Source organism: Mytilus galloprovincialis, chromosome 5 (genome assembly GCF_965363235.1).
Source record: "Mytilus galloprovincialis chromosome 5, xbMytGall1.hap1.1, whole genome shotgun sequence".
Lineage (NCBI taxonomy): Eukaryota > Metazoa > Mollusca > Bivalvia > Mytilida > Mytilidae > Mytilus > Mytilus galloprovincialis.
This window is the reverse complement of record NC_134842.1, coordinates 13,193,754-13,213,630: the sequence shown is the minus strand read 5'-3', so window position 1 is coordinate 13,213,630 and position 19,877 is coordinate 13,193,754. Positions and strand designations below refer to the sequence as shown.

General features: G+C 31.2%; 2 protein-coding genes across 2 annotated transcripts in view; one reads left to right on the top strand and one right to left on the bottom strand.

Annotated features, from left to right (window-relative positions):
- Window positions 1–7,596, bottom strand: part of LOC143075185 (2-(3-amino-3-carboxypropyl)histidine synthase subunit 1-like) — a 30,758-nt gene extending 23,162 nt beyond the window's left edge. Inside the window, exons 1-5 of the mRNA XM_076250524.1 lie at window positions 7,300–7,596; window positions 4,872–4,951; window positions 4,249–4,318; window positions 3,018–3,081; window positions 1,965–2,086 (exon numbers count right to left, since the gene is read on the bottom strand). Coding sequence (XP_076106639.1) covers window positions 1,965–2,086; window positions 3,018–3,081; window positions 4,249–4,318; window positions 4,872–4,951; window positions 7,300–7,366 — 403 coding nt within the window. The 5' untranslated portion in view covers window positions 7,367–7,596. The remainder of the gene's footprint in view (window positions 1–1,964; window positions 2,087–3,017; window positions 3,082–4,248; window positions 4,319–4,871; window positions 4,952–7,299) is intronic.
- The window catches only part of LOC143075186 (protein rogdi-like), a 30,891-nt gene continuing 18,508 nt past the window's right edge, over window positions 7,495–19,877 (top strand). The window contains exons 1-3 of the mRNA XM_076250525.1: window positions 7,495–7,645; window positions 12,387–12,458; window positions 19,222–19,258. Of these exons, the coding sequence (XP_076106640.1) occupies window positions 7,622–7,645; window positions 12,387–12,458; window positions 19,222–19,258 (133 nt within the window). The 5' untranslated portion in view covers window positions 7,495–7,621. The remainder of the gene's footprint in view (window positions 7,646–12,386; window positions 12,459–19,221; window positions 19,259–19,877) is intronic.

Below are 19,877 nucleotides of genomic sequence, written 5' to 3'. Positions count from 1 at the left end.
CAGTTTTTTAGCCTTAAAGGCTGTAAAAGCAATTGCTGTCATGTTAATGTTTGGGGACTTTTATTTTTCATCCACATATATATAATAATTAAACCTGACATGAGTGTTGTCTAGTTAGAAGTAAAAGGTTTTAACTTTATATAAATAAAAGACTTTAGCAGAAAGTCATTTTTAATATGTTTTATATTTCACAAGGAGACAACACGTTTACCAGGCTAAAGTTGGGGTCAAATATACATGTGCTGAAACATATAACTCAAAAAGAAATCATCATGGATTATCCCCTGGTAGTGTTTGTAACTGGGCAATAATTTCCTTTATTGATTTAATTTTAACAATTTTCATTATTAATTCATATTTAACCATTAACACAAATGATTAAGTTAAAACATTTCAACTTTCCAGACGCAAATGTTAAAAAACGGGAAAGAAATAAAATATCTTACAAGACATAAACATGTAAAAAATAAATATATATTTCAGCTTAATAAAAATATTTTCATAATGGTACTTTGTCATCATTTTTAAAACTAAGTTCCAAACATTATTGCTCAGTTGATATACATGTATGTCCTTCTGATGCGGTACGAGCACAGACACTTGTTTCTATCCAAAATAGTTTTATATGGATAGTCGACCTTCCTATGGATAGAAACAAGTGCATGTGGGTACGAGATAACTATAATTCTCATGCAATCCCGAAAAGGGGGGTGGGGGGGTCATCACAGACAAACATGACATTAAATCGTTATCACTGAACTAGTATATGTATTGTTTAGGGCCAGTTGAAGGACGCCTCCGGGAGCGGGAATTTTTCGCTGCATTGAAGACCTGTTGGTGACCTTCTGCTGTTGTATGTTTTTCTATGGTCGGGTTGTTGTCTCTTTGACACATTCCCCATTTCCATTCTCAATTTTATCATATGAACAAGAACAAACAGCTCTACGTTGCTTTGACATTTATCAATTTTCAGGAAACATTGCGAAAAATGATCTTCAATATTTCGAAAAGATGTGAAATAAAATTGCTAACACGGTGGACCGTCGAGTGTCAACAAACGTAGTAGACTTGTTCACTGAAAAGACGAGGATAATGGTTTCATCTGACATTTGTTATGCATACCCAGTTTTGATCATGATATTTAAAAAGACGTACTTTTTTCAATCTATGTAACTAGAAAATTCCAAATTGAAATATCTCTTCATCTGGACCGACTTGGCATCTACTACGTTTGGACGGGTCCATTTCATTAGTAAGGTGATCGATAAATATTACGGAGTTTTGACAGAAAAGGAAAACGAACTTATTGTTATGTGTTTTCAACAAGGGTTTCGTTCCGCTAAATTATTTGCGCAAACAAAGTTTGTCTATTTTTAGATTACAGGTAATCATTTGACACTACGCATTAACCTGTATGAATGAACGATAATTTTATGAATGAACAAGAGCACCTGACCTCTTAAAGAAACACAAATTAAACATATAAAACCGTATTTAATAGGAGATAATTCAGTTAAATTTTCAATACTAAATCAACAACTGAAATGAATCCATATTTTGTTGAAACATCGTACGAACGGCGGAAAACGGAATCGCAGTTATAAAAATGTACTTTTTTTCACTCGGACTTCTATGTTATTTAATAGTCAAACGGTTGACCCTTTAAATACAAAAATACATCTACAAGAACATATTCTGAAACTTCTTAAATCCACTAACGTTTTTTTTAAAGTTTCAAGCTATGTATTGCATTAGAAAACATACATAGGTGTTAAAGAATGACAGACCAGGAGCCTGTTTAACAAAATACTATGGCTTGATATGGGCGGAGTCTCTGATCTGGGTCACAAAGATGGCCATACGCGATAGCATAAAAGCAATTGCTTTAAAAATCTAACCACAATAACACCCCAATCAAAGCATTACCATTAATTATTCATATCTTATGCTTTTAGACAACTTACTGAGACAGCTGTGACCGTAATGTACCATCAGATCACAACCAAGAGCTTTAGCAGTGTAGTCATCAACACAGCAGGCTCCATAGGTAACATCACCCATGATCAATGTATCTGCATCTGTAAATCTGTATATAACCCAAATGATTATAATACACAGTTTTATTCCATAGGAGTGAGTACATTAAATAAAATGTGTACCATGTGCTGTGATTCTACAAATATTACCATTACAAAGTATGTGAATACAATTTTTTAGCAGTTCAGTATTTATCATATTCATTTAGCATGTGTAAACTATAGGTTAGAAAAAGCAAATTTTGATTAAACTAAAACTAAAAGGGTCTGAAACAGTATACATATTTTCACATTTTAGCATATGCATACCCGTAGCCAGGGGGTTCGGACGACTCCCCCCCCCCCCTTGAAAACAAATAATGACTGTTAAAGTCAACGTTTTGTTCGAATTGTGACTGTTAAAGTCAAGTTTTTGAGGCCAAATAACCCCCTTTGGAAATTCCTGGCTACAGGCCTGATATGCACCTATTTCACAAATTAAGTATTGCTTATGCATTTGTATATATCTTATTTTGCTTAATCTAAAATTTTGTATTTGTACATTTGAATTAATGAATAACGAAAATTTTCATAAAGTCATGAAAGTCTTTTATAGCTATAACATATATACATTAATAATAAAACTGGCTGCTTACAAAAAAAAATGAATATACAATCGTCTGATACGTAAATGTATCCTTTAAATTGGTTGAAAACTTTACAATTGTCATTTGATAGCTATAGAGTATATATAATTATTAAACAGTTTTTACCCACAATGGTGGCCCTCTGATGTTTTCGGCTTGGAGGTCGGGTTGTTGCCTCTTTGACATATTCACCATTTCATATCTCAATTTTATTTACATGCACTTAAGTAAACTGTGTAATTGTATTGGTGTTTTCACAAAAAATGTACCTACAGCAAACAACATGAACAAATTTAGACACATAAAAAAAGTACACACTATACAGTTATCCTTAAAAGTCTGAGATAACACTTACTCTTCTATAATATCTGCTATAACACAGGCAAAGACAAGTAGACCTTCAGGAAACTGTAAGGCAACTGAAAAACAGAATATGGTATGGATTTTATCTCTTTATTTTGGAAAACTAAGTATAGTTGTTATTAGTTATCAAAGTTACCAGGATTATAATTTATTACGCCAGACGCGCGTTTCGTCTACATAAGACTCATCAGTGACGCTCAGATCAAAATAGTTGCAAAGCCAAACAAGTACAAAGTTGAAGAGCATTGAGGACCCAAAATTCCAAAAAGTTGTGCCAAATACGGCTAAGGTAATCTATTCCTGGGATAAGAAAATCCTTAGTTTTTTTTGTTAATGTATATGTCATTTGGTTTCTGAAGGACAGTTGTGTCATTGGTAACTATACCACATCTTCTTATTTTTATATAAATCAGATTCGTTTTCCTTTTGAGTAGATAAAGTAGACAACTTATGATTTTTTTTTTAGATAAGGTAAACAATTTATGAAACTTTTATCATTTGATTGAAACATCTAAGATTATTTTTTTTATTCTAGCCTCCATTTACAATGATTTATGTATTTTGATATATTATAGTCTCCAACATTTGAAATAGTTTAAATTATCTCCCTTAGAGCAAAAGAAAAAAAAACATTTTAGTTTAAGCTTGTTTGAGTTGTACACTGGCTTCAATCTTTCTATCTTATTCTAAATAACCTTTTGCAATTGTTTTACACCTTCTTGAAATGATTTATCAAGTGTTTCAATACTATTTCTTGAAAAAACAAAATTTTAAAAGATTCCTTCCAACATGTCCAAAGTAAGCATTTGTTTTTCAGTTATTTCACTACAAACATTGTATTACAAGAGTTTAAATATCCTGTGTTTGAAAAGGGTTTTCTACAAACATTGGCAATAATGTATAAAATGCTATCATTTATTCAGTACATGTAAACTGTAAACCAACTAATTTTCATGTGCAATTTATTTTTCAGACTTTTGCAAGTAGAAAATAACGTGAATATCGAAAACTTGGTATCATCCTTATTAATCTACATTGATTGATTGATTGTTGGTTGCTTAACGTCCAGTGGCAAATATTTCGTGCATATTCAGGACGATTATTAATCTACATGAAGTTAATTTGAGTATCACAAATTTAAATCACTGTGAAATTGTCTAGAAAGGGATAAACATAAATTATCAGCAAAATTAAGTTGGTTTACAATATAATAAATGTCATACCTCTTTTTGCTTCTATCATCTTGATCTTCCATATTGTTTTACAGATTTCAAAGTTGTAGTTATCTGGAAGCTGCAACATAAACAATAAGAATGATATATGCATATATAGCTATTATTGATACTGGAAAAACCTACACATTATTTAAAAGAGCTTGCAAGTTAAAACCAAAATCATTTGAATATATTATCCAGTAAATAACAGCATTCAAATCATACATGTAAATAAAGGTATAACTGAGATTGAATTGTCTCCCATTGTATTTATTAGAATGTTGTCTAGGGCAGTAAGCACAGTAAAGTATTTTGGAAAATAAATGTTGGAAAAAAATTCTTATCACATTTCCTTTTTTTCACTGACAAAATACAATTAACATTTTTTTCAACTACAATGTATTCAAAAATGTTTTTATTTTATTCTTACTTCAAATCGATAATAATGAGAAAAAAAATATTATTAAGATGTAAAAAGTTAGTGAAAGATGATAAAAATTGTGCTTTAGACTGCCATGCAATTTATTTGCACATGTCTCAAATCAACTTTTGATGAAAGTGCCAGATTTGCTAGCAAAAAAATAAAACAGTATAAAAATGCTGTTTTACCTAAAGAATTACATGTAGTATACCTTTCCTACTGCAAGTTTTAATTTGGGATCATTTAATATTTCATCTGGAATCTGATTCAGAATTTTCTTTGGTCCACCACCTGAAAATAATTATATTGTGTATTATCATTGCATTGTCGGAATAGAGATAGGCCAAAAATAAAATGTAAGTTGTTTGATGTAGACTGTCTACCCACCTAAAAAGCAGCCTACCAAAATAGCGTTAATTTTGATGACAAGAAATTTTAAAATTCAATTTTTTTCTGCTCCAGCATGTCTAACATTGTTTTTTGTGTAAAACCAGCTGAAAAAGTAAAATAACAAAAATACCGAACTCCAAGGAAAATTTGTAACAAAAAGTTTGTACCTTTATTGTGCCCAAAAATATTTAAAAATCTATTCCTTCCTACCCAACTAGAGTATGCAACGTAAATAAAAGATTTGCTTTAGGGTAACCTCGCCCATTCGTCGGTACATAGATGTTAGAAGATGTAGTACATGTATGAGAGCCAATGAGAAAACTCTCCATCCAAGTCACAATTTGTAAAATGTAAACCATTATAGGTCAAAATATATTTTCTCCTGGGAGCCTTGGCTAACAAATAACAATAAAATAGTGTCTTTTGTCTATTGTCCTGATTCAACATCCTTTATAACATTATAAACAATATGTGAGCTGTGTCGGATAGAAATCTACCTAATGCAAATACAAATGCATATCAATACTTAGAATTATTTACTTCGGGTTGAAAAATGCAAAGAATTCAACATAGATCTATACAAAGTGTAAAAAAAATTGAGTTGATATAAGAAACTTTCACAACAGACCAACATTTATCTTTTTTGTAACTGATTGATCAACATTCCAAAATCAATCAAATTCACATGCATGTAAATGTATTAGCTAATGTATTACTAAGCATAAGGTCAATTTCTATACGATGCAGCTCATATATTGTGTATGAAATAAAGGAAAATAAACAGCCTACAATCTTATATACTGTATTTGCACAGAAACTACATCATTGGTAACTGTGTTCAGTTGGTTGTCCTGTTTAGTGTGGAGCTGTTTGAAAAATCTATGAGTGCTATCAAAGCAAAATGAAGAATATTACAAACTTAAGATCATTGGTGCCTTCTGTAATCATGTAAACACAAACACTTACGACTTCTTATTATATGTGGCTCATTGTGTGTTATGCTGTCTTGAATCAAAACGTATTAAGTACGTTGTCGTACATGATTAGTGCGGAAACGCAGATCATAAGTCTATTCCCATTCTACACGTGATACTTGACTGTAGACTGGGATCCCCCTATATATAATCACCTTGTTCTATAAATATGAATTATGTAATATGCACATTGATCTAGACAGGCAAACCAGTCTAACTTGACTGGTCATAATTTGTACATATAAACCATGTTATCAGATTATAGGCCAGTTCCGGGTAACGGTTTTCAGACGAATCTGTCAGGTGACTTCCATCACCACGTGACAAAAATGTATGCATAGAAATTTCCAACACATGTTGAGCAAACGGGTGAAAAAGTTTTATTTTGTACTGCACAAAATATTTGGGAAATCTAAATCTTAAAGGATGGTCACCCTCCCTCAGTCATACGCCATAACAATTATGTACTTAACGGAACATTAATTATTTCTATACTACCCTATAATGAAGATTATGAAAGAGGGACGAAAGATACCAAAGGGACAGTCAAACTCATAAATCTAAAACAAACTGACAACGTCATGGCTAAAAATGAAAAAGACATACAAACAACAGCACACACGACACAAAATAGAAAACTAAAGAATTAACAGCACGAACCCCACCAAAAAACTAGGGGTGATCTCAGGTGCTCCGGAAGGGTAAGCAGATTCTGCTCCACATGGGCACGTGTCATGTTGCTTATGTGATAACAAATACGGTAAATAGTCTAATTCGGTAGGTCACATTCATGAAAGGGAAGGGGATTGTAGTTACGACGTAAGGAACATCGATATCCATATCATTTGTGAAACGGTTATTCCATAACGGTCAACCAACTTGTGATGGCGTCCGTAAAATTTACGAAGTGATGATTTCAACTTCACCATTTGGAACTCTTGGTTTAATAGCCTCCTTGTGAGCAGCAACCCTCTATCAAGAAAATCATGATAGGAAATGCAAGCACGGGAATATGAAAGTGCTGGAAACTTTTAATAGAGCAGGGATACAGGCACGCCTTCTTTCTGGTAAATGAGGTCATAAAGGTGTGAGAAATTGTTGATCTTTTCCGGTGAAAGACATGATTCCAGAAATGACCTAATATATACAAATCATAATGCTAATTAAAGTAATTTGGTACCCATGGTTTTTTTACTGTAATTATGCTAATTATATAGTGGTCAAACAGTGTACATCAACAGAGGGCAAACATATATTATCTATAACTGTTTTTACCAGAGAAAACTTTCCTCTCTTGCTTTGCAACAACTATGCTGGCTGTTGTCTGGGTTTTAGTTTCCATCAAGGGGAGACAATTCCTTAACTCTAAGAGCGAAAGAACGGGAACAGATCCGATATTTTGTTTACGGCTAGTGTCTAACAATCATCAGCCATTTAACGAAAAACAGTTAAAGTACAATTAGAATTCCTTTAAACCAGCAACAATTAGTGTAACTGTCGATGTTTACTCTGAAAATTGTGAAAACAAACAGGTGCGTGTTGCATTAAGGAGAGAGGTAAATCAAGGGAAGTAACAAGTTAATCACACTTATCAAGAATGGAGGAAGAGGCAGAAGTGTTGGTGAGATCTTTATTATTTTATATTAAATTGTTATGTTGTGAATAATGTCACAAAACAAAAATTATCATGATAACAAAATATATCACTTAAATCATTAAAGAATATTACAAAATAAGGTGGACTTATGTTTGAAGTTGAACAACTGATTATCAGCTGATGAACTTGTTAGTTGTTTACATTTCAACACTGACAACAGGACATGCAGATGTGGGAACACTCATAAATTAGGGATACCCTTCAATTGAATGAGAATCCCTCTTTTAAGAGGTACATTCCAAGCATCGAAAAATATACATGTTTAAACTAAATAAATTGTTGCTGGTTTGCAATAACAAATTTCCTGTATGTTTGTTCATTTAACATAATGTAAACCAAGTTATCCAACCTAATGGACAAATGAAATTTTAGGAATTTATTTTGCATGTACATGTAATATTATACAATTACTGTCTTTTGATGAGGTAAATATGCGGTTTTATTGACTTTTGAAAAAATGATATTCACTGAGGCCGACGGCCGAAGTGAATATCAGTTTTTCAAAAGTCAATAAAACCCCATATTTACCGAAACAAAAGACAGTAATTGTTTTATTCCATAGTCCGAGAGAAGAAAATGTATCTAATGACAAACATATACCATTTTTTTTTTTTACATGAAACATTTTACCATAACGTTACATGTAAAAGCGTGTGACGTTTAGCGCGGTGAATAACACTTTCTCAGGTGAATATGCTTTTTTATTCAAAATCCAATTCATATAGAGAAACCTACTAAAATAATACCAATATGGAATAATCATGTTTATATATATATATGATTCCAGAGCACAGGGCTGAGGCACTTTTTATCTATCAATGATATACATAGAAGCTATATAATAGAAGCTTCTATTATATATGGTTAGTCGACCTTCCCATTGATAGAAAAAATTGCCTGTATTCTACATGTTCTAGAGACATCTAATACAATTTTCATATAATTTACTCTTACTTCTTGATATTGTTTAAATTGTCATAAGAGATAGTTAAACATATTATATTCTTTCAAGATAAAGACGTAAATCATATCGAAAACATCTAGATTCATCTTAACCTTTTTAAATATGTTATTGTAAATAGTTAAAGCATGTCACTGATTCAGTTTGCTCCTTTCTTTTACGTCAATTTAATACCTAGTGTGTTTATTTATGGGAATGGCAAAAAGTAAGATCACAAAAATACTGAACTTAGAGGAAAATCAATTCAGAAAGTCCATAATCACATGGCAAAATCAAATAACAAACCTCATCAAAAACGAATGGACAAGAACTGTCATTTTCCTGACTTGGTACAGGCATTTTCAAATGTAGAAAATGGTGGATTAAACCTGGTTTTATAGCGCTAACCCTCTCACTTTGATGACAGTCTCGTCAAATTCCGTTATATCTAAAATAAAATTGAGAATGGAAATGGGGAATGTGCCAAAGAGACAACAACCCGACCATAGAAAAAAACAACAGCAGAAAGTCACCAACAGGTCTTCAATGTAGCGAGAAATTCCCGCACCCGGAAGCGTCCTTCAGCTGGCCCCTAAACAAATAATTATATACTAGTTCAGTGATAATGAACGCCATACTAATTTCCAAATTGTACACAAGAAACTAAAATTAAAATAATACAAGACTAACAAAGGCCAGAGGCTCCTGACTTGGGACAGGCGCAAAAATGCCACGGGGTTAAACATGTTTGTGAGATCTCAACCCTCCCCCTATACCTCTAGCCAATGTAGAAAAGTAAACGCATAACAATACGCACATTAAAATTCAGTCCAAGAGATGTCCGAGTCTGATGTCAGAAGATGTAACCAAAGAAAATAAACAAAATGACAATAATACATAAATAACAACAGACTACTAGCATGACTAGCAGTTAACTGACATGCCAGCTCCAGACTTCAATTAAACTGACTGAAAGATTATGATTTCATCATATGAACATCAGGCACAATCCTTCCCGTTAGGGGTTTAGTATCATACCATTATAACATATATGAGAAGAACATAACCCGTGTCATGCCAACAACTGGTTTTTGAATAAATGTGTTTAGTTCCGATGCAAAGACCCTATAAGTGAATCAATATTAACGCCAAAATATGCAATCTTTAATGACCTGACAACAGTATCGTAACTATATCCCTTCTTAATAAGTCTATTCAAAGGTTTTGTTAGTTTTTGAGGTGAATACTGACACCTTTGTGCTTTATAAAGAATATTTTCATAAAAAATTGGATGTGAAATACCTGAACGTATAAGAAGTCTGCATGTTGAGCTATATTTACGAATGATGTCCTTATACCGATGATAAAATTTAGTAAATGTTTTGACTAGTTTGTGATATCGAAAACCCTGGTGTAATAATTTTTCAGTAATACATAAATTTCTCTCGTTAAAATCTAAAACATTGTTACATACACGAGCGAATCGTACAAGTTGAGATATATAAACACCATAAGATGGTGACAAGGGAACGTCACCATCTAAAAATGGATAATTAACTATAGGAAATGAAAAATCATCTCTTTTATCATAAATTTTAGTATTCAGCTTTCCGTTAGTGATATAGATATCAAGATCGAGGAAAGGACAGTGGTCATTGTTAGTATTAGCTTTATTTAAAGTAAGTTCAGCAGGATAAATTTCTTTAATATACATACTGAAGTCGTCATTATTGAGAGCCAAAATATCATCCAAATATCTAAAAGTATTATTAAATCTGTTTATCAGATGTTGTTTCGATGGGTCTTTGCTTATTTTTGTCATAAATTGTAACTCATAGCAATACAAAAACAGGTCCGCAATAAGTGGTGCACAGTTAGTCCCCATTGGAATTCCGATAACCTGACGATATACGGAATTCCCAAAGCGAACAAAAATGTTATCTAGCAAAAATTCAAGGGCATATATAGTATCAAAGCATGTCCAATTGACATAGTTTTTTTGTTTATTGCTACTACATTGATGCGTAAACTAAACAGACACAATCAATAAAATAGTCAAAATATGGGTACATCAGTCATCATTGTATAACAATTTTAAAAGGGACAATTTAACAGAACACAAAAACATCTATCTACAAATACATTCATTGATTTGTGTGTCTGACGTCAGAAAATTTTTTCATACGTCACATAAATTTGTCGTTCAATGTGCATGCAAACAATTTTAAAATTTACATAGGCAATGTTAACATGTAGGATTAATAAATCAAAAGTATGTAAAAATAAATATCAGAAATAGACCGAGATTGAAAATAGTCCAAAAGTTGTATATAGAATTTATAAGAATCCACAAATAGTTAATTCCACTATCATTGACTATCAGTCATCATCGTATAACAATTTTAAAAGGAACAATTTAACAGAAAACAAAAAATAATGCCTTCATCTAGCGCTTAGATCCAAAACAAATGCCGTACTTGTCCTATTAGAATCTAAATAATTCATGGGGGCTTAATTCAATTGAATATATCGTGATTTTACCACTGGTTGTCCTTTTATGCCGATATTTTATTTTTAAAATATTTGTCATAAAGGGCTAACCCATGGTAAAATCACAACATATTCAAGCCCCCATGTATTATTTCTAAATCAAATCAGGCATTGGACATGTTGGAACAACATGCAAGTAATTTAATGTAGACAGTGACTTGAAGTTTCACAAAATTGTCCAAAAATACAGACATGGATGGATGTGATGATACAATTGTACTGCTGATGGAATGTTTCTGGTCTATAATTATGATAGTAAGTTTGATTTGTGATGGAAGGAGTTTCAACCCATTCAGTCTGATTCAGATGATACAAACAGCAAACAATTTTCTCATATGATACTTTTATTTACCTTCATTGAATACTTTTATAATAAATGTTCATTGTTTACATGGTTTTGTCTATGTGCATACTTTTAGTTCAAGTGCAAATCAATAAATTATTAAGTCATGTTTAATCTATTGTATACTAACCTTACTTTCATTTATTATATAAATTATACTTTTAACATGTTTAAAGGAACCTAATTTATTCATGATTATAATTATTATGCATGATGAATATGTGTGAATTGGTGCATATTAATTCCATATATCACATGTATTAGCTATTGTGTTAGCAAAATTGATTGATACCTTTGGAAAATAACATTTGGCTCAAATTTTACATCTTGAAGATAATAATTGATGTGAAAGGACTGCTGCCATGGGAACAATTTCTTATGAATTACATGTCATGACCAATGCATGACTTTGACCTTTGAATAAATGGTTAAATCATCATTTTTTGTAGAAAAAGAAAAGTCTAACCATCTGAACATACATTTACTTGTAATGATGATAATTGATATAAATTAAATATGACAAAATACCTAGAAATATATATTGCTACACAATTTTCTAGATCAACCATCATGACCTTCAAATTTGAAATCAAGGCTAATTATGAATTTCTTTGGCTGCTTGTCCATTCTAGAATTTTGTTATCTTTTGATGAAAAATTATATTGGACAATATATATATATATGTGCATTGTAATTGTATAGCATATATATTCAAAAATTGGAAAAATTTCTGCAACCATGGATTTATTTTTCATATTTTAAAAAGCTTCATACAATATGTACAAAATTTGTATTCCAGTAAACTTTTTTTTTTTTTTAGTTCAAATTCTACTATCAGTCATACAGTTACCTAGATTTTATTTATTTTATAGAGAAAAGAGCTAAAATGGATATTAGAAGATCAGGTTCACAAAGTTTTACAAGAAGTTCAGCATACTTTACAGGTTTGTACATCATATTGCAGATAATCTCAATACACATGTACAAATAGTAACAATTGCCAGTGCTAGAGTTTCTATATCTTTATCACCTGGAGGAGGAGTAGAATCTCAGCTCAGTTAGGAGTAAACTAGTTGGAACGTATATTTGATTGGTTGTTGGTAAGGAGTAAACTAGTTGGAACCGTATTTTTGATTGGTTGTCAGTAAGGATTAAACTAGTTGGAACTATATATTTGATTGGTTGTCAGTAAGGATTAAACTAGTTGGAACCATATATTTGATTGGTTGTCAGTAAGGATTAAACTAGTTGGAACCGTATATTTGATTGGTTGTCAGTAAGGATTAAACTAGTTGGAACCGTATATTTGATTGGTTGTCAGTAAGGATTAAACATATATTTGATTGGTTGTCAGTAAGGATTAAACTAGTTGGAACCATATATTTGATTGGTTGTCAGTAAGGATTAAACTAGTTGGAACCATATATTTGATTGGTTGTCAGTAAGGATTAAACTAGTTGGAACCATATATTTGATTGGTTGTCAGTAAGGATTAAACTAGTTGGAACCGTATATTTGATTGGTTATTGGTGCTTACCTTCACTGTTGGCTATTTTGTGGCATTCAGTTTTAATTGGTTGAGGATCCTGCATTGCCTGAAGAGAACCATAACCTTTGGCATGAAAACTTACAATCCTGGTAATCAAGATTGGAGACAGAATTTAAGGCACCTGCTTTATGAGGTTTTTCTAAGTCACGTCCTCATTGTAGGACGCCATGACTCTCTACTAGATTCATGAGACTAGGAAGTGGTACAAGTTCATTTTTTATGAAAAATTGAGATTGTAATTGAATTTTGACTACCGGTATATAAAAAAGAAGATGTGGTATGATTGCCAATGAGACAACTATCCACAAAAGACCAAAATGACACAGACATTAACAACTATAGGTCACCTTACAGCCTTCAACAATGAGCAAAGCCCATACCGCATAGTGAGCTATAAAAAGCCCCAATAAGACAATGTAAAACAATTCAAACAAGAAAATTAACGGCCTTATTTATGTAAAAAAAAAAAAATGAACGAAAAACAAATATGTAACACATAAACAAACGACAACCACTGAATTACAGGCTGTATTTATCAAATACCCAAACCCAAATCCCCCTTTCAGAGACATCATTGTTCATCTCACAGTTCATTTACTACTTATCTTTGTTAACATGGTTAAGGCCAAGTTATTTTCTTTAAAACGTTATAAACAACTGTTGTGAGTTAAAAAAACCAAACTGTACGATTAATCAATAATGAAATAATATTAGTTTTCCTGTTAATATTTGAATTGTTATAGATTACATGTAACAAAACTGTTGATACTCCTATAAGAGATTAAACTGCTGTAATTCAAAACTATCCTTTTTCATGAAGTGATATTATGTTTCTGTTGATATTAAGCACATTAAAAGAAAGATTAAGGTCTTATATTAAACCAATAATCAATAGAGTATATATAATATATCATTTGTTTGTAAGACAATCTTATTATACCATGTTGATATTTTTCTTTTGTGTTGGAACATCTTGCTGAAACTTCTGAAGTCTAACAATAGACATACATATTATGCATGTAGCTATTCTTTATGTATTGATCCAGCCCTCTGATGGTTTTATGACTGACACCACATTGGCACAGTCAATTATTTTATCTTTAATTTTTGTTTTACTTCTCATAACATGCAATGAGTTTAACAAATATAATAAACATGATATTTAGCTACGTCAACCATGATCAGCTAATGTTATAATGTTAATGTAAATTTTCTGTAAATTTTGCATAAAATTGAGAAAATACTTATAGACAACAATCCAACAACTTAAGAAGACAAAACTTTGTTGATTAATTCAGTAAATCTAATATAGACATGCTTAAACATGTATATCCAGAACTTTACAACTTACAATTTTCTCAATAATGAAAATGTTGCAAAAATTTTCTAAAATGATGATTTCAATTACCCAGACAAAAACTTTCCAAAAACTGTGCATTAAAAGAAGACTGCTGTGAATCAATATGATAAACATTGGATACCAAAAAAAATACCAGATTACCTGTACATGACACTTTAAAAAAAAAAACAAGTTTAAAGTCGTCAGGCAGAGTCCAGCTATGTTCTCTGTATAGTTCAGTAAGACTACTTCTTTACTTGACCAATGTTCAGTAATGTGGTCACTACAAAAAAAAATACTTCAAAAGACATTCAATCCAATAACTGCAACATGGTTTTAAGGGTAAATCATTTTTTTTTCTAATATAGGATTTCCCTATATTTTTCTATAAGTGATCTTTATCCTATACTTTTAAATAGAAAAATGAAATAAAAAAATGGGGTCACCGTTCATTTAAGCTCACAATCTGCCTCCGAAATAAGCATACATTTTTGTTAATTATGTCCTTTTTTTCTGTTGAACTAATAGGAGAAAAAAAAAGAACTAAATTACAGAAATCGCTTAAATTTTACAATTATTTAGTTTATGTACATATGTACAGCTTATTTGAAAACAATAATAAAAAATATAGGTCACTGATGAGTTAAAAAAGATCTTTCAATTTTAATGCCCAAAAATGTCATTTTTGCACCAAAGGGAGATAATTTTGAGCTTTTTCAATGATATAATATTTTAAAAATCATCTGGGGCTAAACCTAATCGATTTTTTTGGTTGATTTTTGTACCATATCATGAAGTAATAACTACAGTGAACTAATAGTGTAATAAATAAAATTTGTAATAAAAAAACAAATGTTTAATTTTTTGCTGAAAATTTTTTTACCCACCAGCCTTCTTAACATATATATAAGAGCTTCACTCTTCCTATTGTTGCAGCTAAAACTTGACAGTTTTTTACGTGTTATAGCAGATTAAAATTACTGTCTGACTTTAGAATTTTATTACTGTAAGTACCATGAGTACTGATAGATAGAATGTGTTAATGATGGTGATATGTGCAATGGATGATGATGATGATTGGAGTTTTTAACAACTTGACTTGCACGGAAGCAACAGATAAAAAATCTGAAATGAATAGTATGTTGTGTTTTTTCTTATATTTGCACTATAAGCTGAAGCACTGGGTCAAAACCTTTATACTAGTGGACTGTTAGTCCTGAGGGTACCCTCATCTCATTAGTCAATGCTTTCCAACAGATATAATTAGTAAATGTAACATATTAGTCTAAAATTTCCTTTAAAATTATTAAGAAATATAGCTTCCATCACTGCAACAAGTGTGTTCCAATATTTCTCCACTTGAGTCTGAACTTTTTTTAGCCTTCCTAAAAAGGTGATTCCGTCCAGCACAAAATTTATAAAGGGTTATTATCATTTTGGTGCATCCCTAGAGCAGCTACATGCAGTTGTTTCTGACCATTTGGATAAGACAAGTTAATGGAAAAACTACAATGGAGTCAGATAATTTGCTGGACTTTAAGCCTTCAAGCCTGTAATTCAGTGGTTGTCGTTTGTTTATGTGTTACATATTTGTTTTTCGTTCATTTTTGTCGAACCTGCAACTTTTGTTGCAGAAAGCTCGACATAGGGATAGTGATCTGGCGGCGGCGGCAGCGTTAGCTAACTCCTTAAAAGCATTATATTTTAGAAGGTGGAAGACCTGGATGCTTCATACTTTGTATATAGATGCCTCATGTTACGAAGTTTCTGTCAGTCACATGTCCAATGTCCTTGACCTCATTTTCATGGTTCAGTGACCACTTGAAAAAAAAGTTCAGATTTGTTGTAATGTTGAATTCTCTCTTATTATAAGTAATAGGATAACTATATTTGATATGTGCGTACCTTGCAAGGTCCTCATGTCTGTCAGACAATTTTCACTTGACCTCGACCTCATTTCATGGATCAGTGAACAAGGTTAAGTTTTGGTGGTCAAGTCCATATCTCAGATACTATAAGCAATAGGGCTAGTATATTCGGTGTATGGAAGGACTGTAAGGTGTACATGTCCAACTGGCAGGTGTCATCTGACCTTGACCTCATTTTCATGGTTCAGTGGTTATAGTTAAATTTTTGTGTTTTGGTCTGTATTTTTCATACTATATGCAATAGGTCTACTATATTTGTTGTATGGAATGATTGTAAGGTGAACATGTCTAGCGGGCAGATGTCATGTAACCTTGACCTCATTTTCATGGTTCAGTGGTTATAGTTAAATTTTTGTGTTTTGGTCTGTTTTTTTCATACTTTATGCAATAGGTCTACTATATTTGTTGTATGGAATGATTGTAAGGTGTACATGTCTAGCGGGCAGATGTCATGTGACCTTGACCTCATTTTCATGGTTCAGTGGTCAAAGTTAAGGTTTTGAGTTTTGGTCTTTTTATCTAATACTATATGCCATAGGTCAACTATATTTGGTGTATGGAAATATTTTATGATATTTATGTCAGTAGCGCAGGTTTCTTTTGACCGTGACCTCATTTTCACGGTTCATTGCACAGTGTTAAGTTTTTGTGTTTTGGTCTATTTTTCTTAAACTATAAGTAATAGGTCAACTATATATGTTGTATAGAAGCATTGTTAGCTGGACATGTCTGTCTGGCATGGTTCATCTGACCTTGACCTCATTTTCATGGTTCATTGGTCTTTGTTAAGTTATCTTGGTTAATGTTAAGTTTATGAGACAGTTGTAATAAAGCTTTATATTTAGGACTATCAATATAATATCAATGATTAGTATAGAAGGTGAGACATTTCAGCATGTGCACTCTTGTTTTTTCTATAAATAAGGCCGTTAGTTTTCTTGTTTTCTTGTTTTACATTGTCATATCGGGTCCTTTTATAGCAGACTATGCGGTATGGGCTTTGCTCATTGTTGAAGGTTGTTTGGTGACCTATAGTTGTTAATCTGGTAATGTCTGTGTTATTTTGGTCTCTTGTGGACAGTTGTCTCATTGGCAATCATACCACATCTTCTTTTTTATATTCAATTACACTTATCATGCTTATTGTCATTAAGTCACTGTTTTATAGTTTTAATTTGTAAATATAAAAAAGAAGATGTGGTATGATTGCCAACGAGACAACTGTAATAATGAACATGCAAATATAAGTTCATTGTGAATGACTTGTATGGCCTTTGCTCATTGTTGAAGGCCGTACGGTGACCTATAGTTGTTAATGTCTGTTTCATTTTGGTCTTTTGTGGATAGTTGTCTCATTGGCAATCATACCACATCTTCTTTTTTATATTGTAAAAATGATAAGACCTGCAAAACCAATTGGTTCAAAGAAATGGTGGTAAACAAAGAACATGCATTGTTAAACATTTAAATGTTTTTTAATCATTTAAATCCATACAAATGTGAAGAATTTGTATGTTTAATATTGAAAGTCGATATAAAATATTGAAAATAAGGACTTAATTAAGTTGAGTGATTATAAAATTGTGTTGACAAATTGAAGAGTCTTTAAACAGTGTGTGTGTACTGTAGTTTTATTCCTTTCATTTGTTTAATGGATATTGATAAATTGATTAATTTTATTTAAATTAAATAAGTGGTTAATTATAATTCTTTAAACACATTTAATTAGATTTAGTTGGAATAAAAGTACACAGAAAATTTTATATAATATTAGGTGGTAAAATGAGGGTCTATTAGTGTTACATTTAGTACCCATTAGATTAGGACTTCCATTATTCAATTACGAGTTTTAAAAGATCATTTGATTATAGAAGATTTCAGGATTTCAGCAGTTTAAGCAAAATTATTCCTAGAAAAGTTAAGTCTTTAAATTCTAAACTGAAATTTACAAATTTGGACAATGTTCTTCAAAGATGTGTCAAATATATTTAATTATAAACATTTTCAAGGCCTTTTATTATTTTTAAATCACCAAAAGGCTATGTGAGCTGTTGCCATTTCTTGGCATTACATGCTCCCTCTATTGTCTGTAATTGTAGCTTTATGTTAACTTTTTGAACAAATTGCCCCTGGTAGTACTCTTTAGAATTTAAGCATGCTAAAATTGATCAAATATCTAAATTTCTCAACAATCATCCATTTTAAGACAGTTCAAACATAAAAAGTTGAACATGCAGAGAAACAAGCAATTTGAATGTTTGCCAAGATTCTCTGTAACTATTCATGCAATATATATGCAGATTAAAGTTGTGTTATACATGTTATAAGTGCATGAAGTGATTGCAGTTTCATTGTAAAACAATATATAATCCATGATGTCTAAGTAATGAATGAGAAGAAAAACTGATATAACTATTTCAAATTCTGTATACTGTAAATTAAAAATTCTTTACAATTTTTTTTTGGTGAAAATTATAATCCATGATGTCTAAGTTATGAATGAGAAGAAAAACTGAAAAAATATTTCAAATTCTGTATACTATAAATTAAAAATTCTTTACATTTTTTTTTTGTGAAAATTATAATCCATGATGTCTAAGTTATGAATGCAAAGAAAAACTGAAAAAATATTTTACAATTTCTTTTTTGTGAAAATATGATACATGGCTTTGCAAAGTTAAAAGCTCACACTGGAAATTTTTTCTGAAATTGGCAATTTACAGTTCATGTATAGAATAATAAATATTGTAGGAATATTTGGTACATGTATAGAATAATAAACATTGTAGGAATATTTGGTACATGTATAAAGAAATACAAAACACATGAACTAAAAAAGCCAAAGTGCCATGAGGGAATATACTGTAACATATTTGTTTTATATTTTTCAGGAATGTAGTCGAAGGTTTCCAATACGATGTGGTTTAGGTAAGGTTATGAATTATTTATAAATAAACTATCACTTTCTATTGATTCACGGTTTTGATGTAACACCTTTTAAGATTGAATGTCAATCAGGAATGAGCTCTCAGATTTCTGGTGAATCTCATTAGCACAATTTATCATTTAATAGATTTTTCATAGCTGCTATTTTCTGTCAAATTGATAACTTTGGTTATGATATGCTATGACACTGTGTCAACCTTGCAACAAGTCATATTCTTTACTAAGATAAATGGGAAGATATGGTGTAGTCACAGCTATCGGGAAAATAATGATTGATGATCAATCGTCTGATTTTTTTGCTGATAGACCTATTTAGCTTTTTTAGCTGTTTTAGGGTTTTATTTTTTGTAATATAAACAGAGCCTCAAATGCCATTATACATTGTACATGTTGTACTTTTGTGAAGAGGTTATTATGTTTGATTTTCACAATCCAACAAATTTGCAGATTCTTGAACTTTTTATTCATATTGTAACACCATAGTTATAGTTCTTTTATATATAAATTTCTGCGAGGGACAAGCAAGCATATAAGTCCGTTTTTCATAATTACCACCAAGAAAATCAAATTAAATTGAATAAATCTGTAGCATACAAATTGA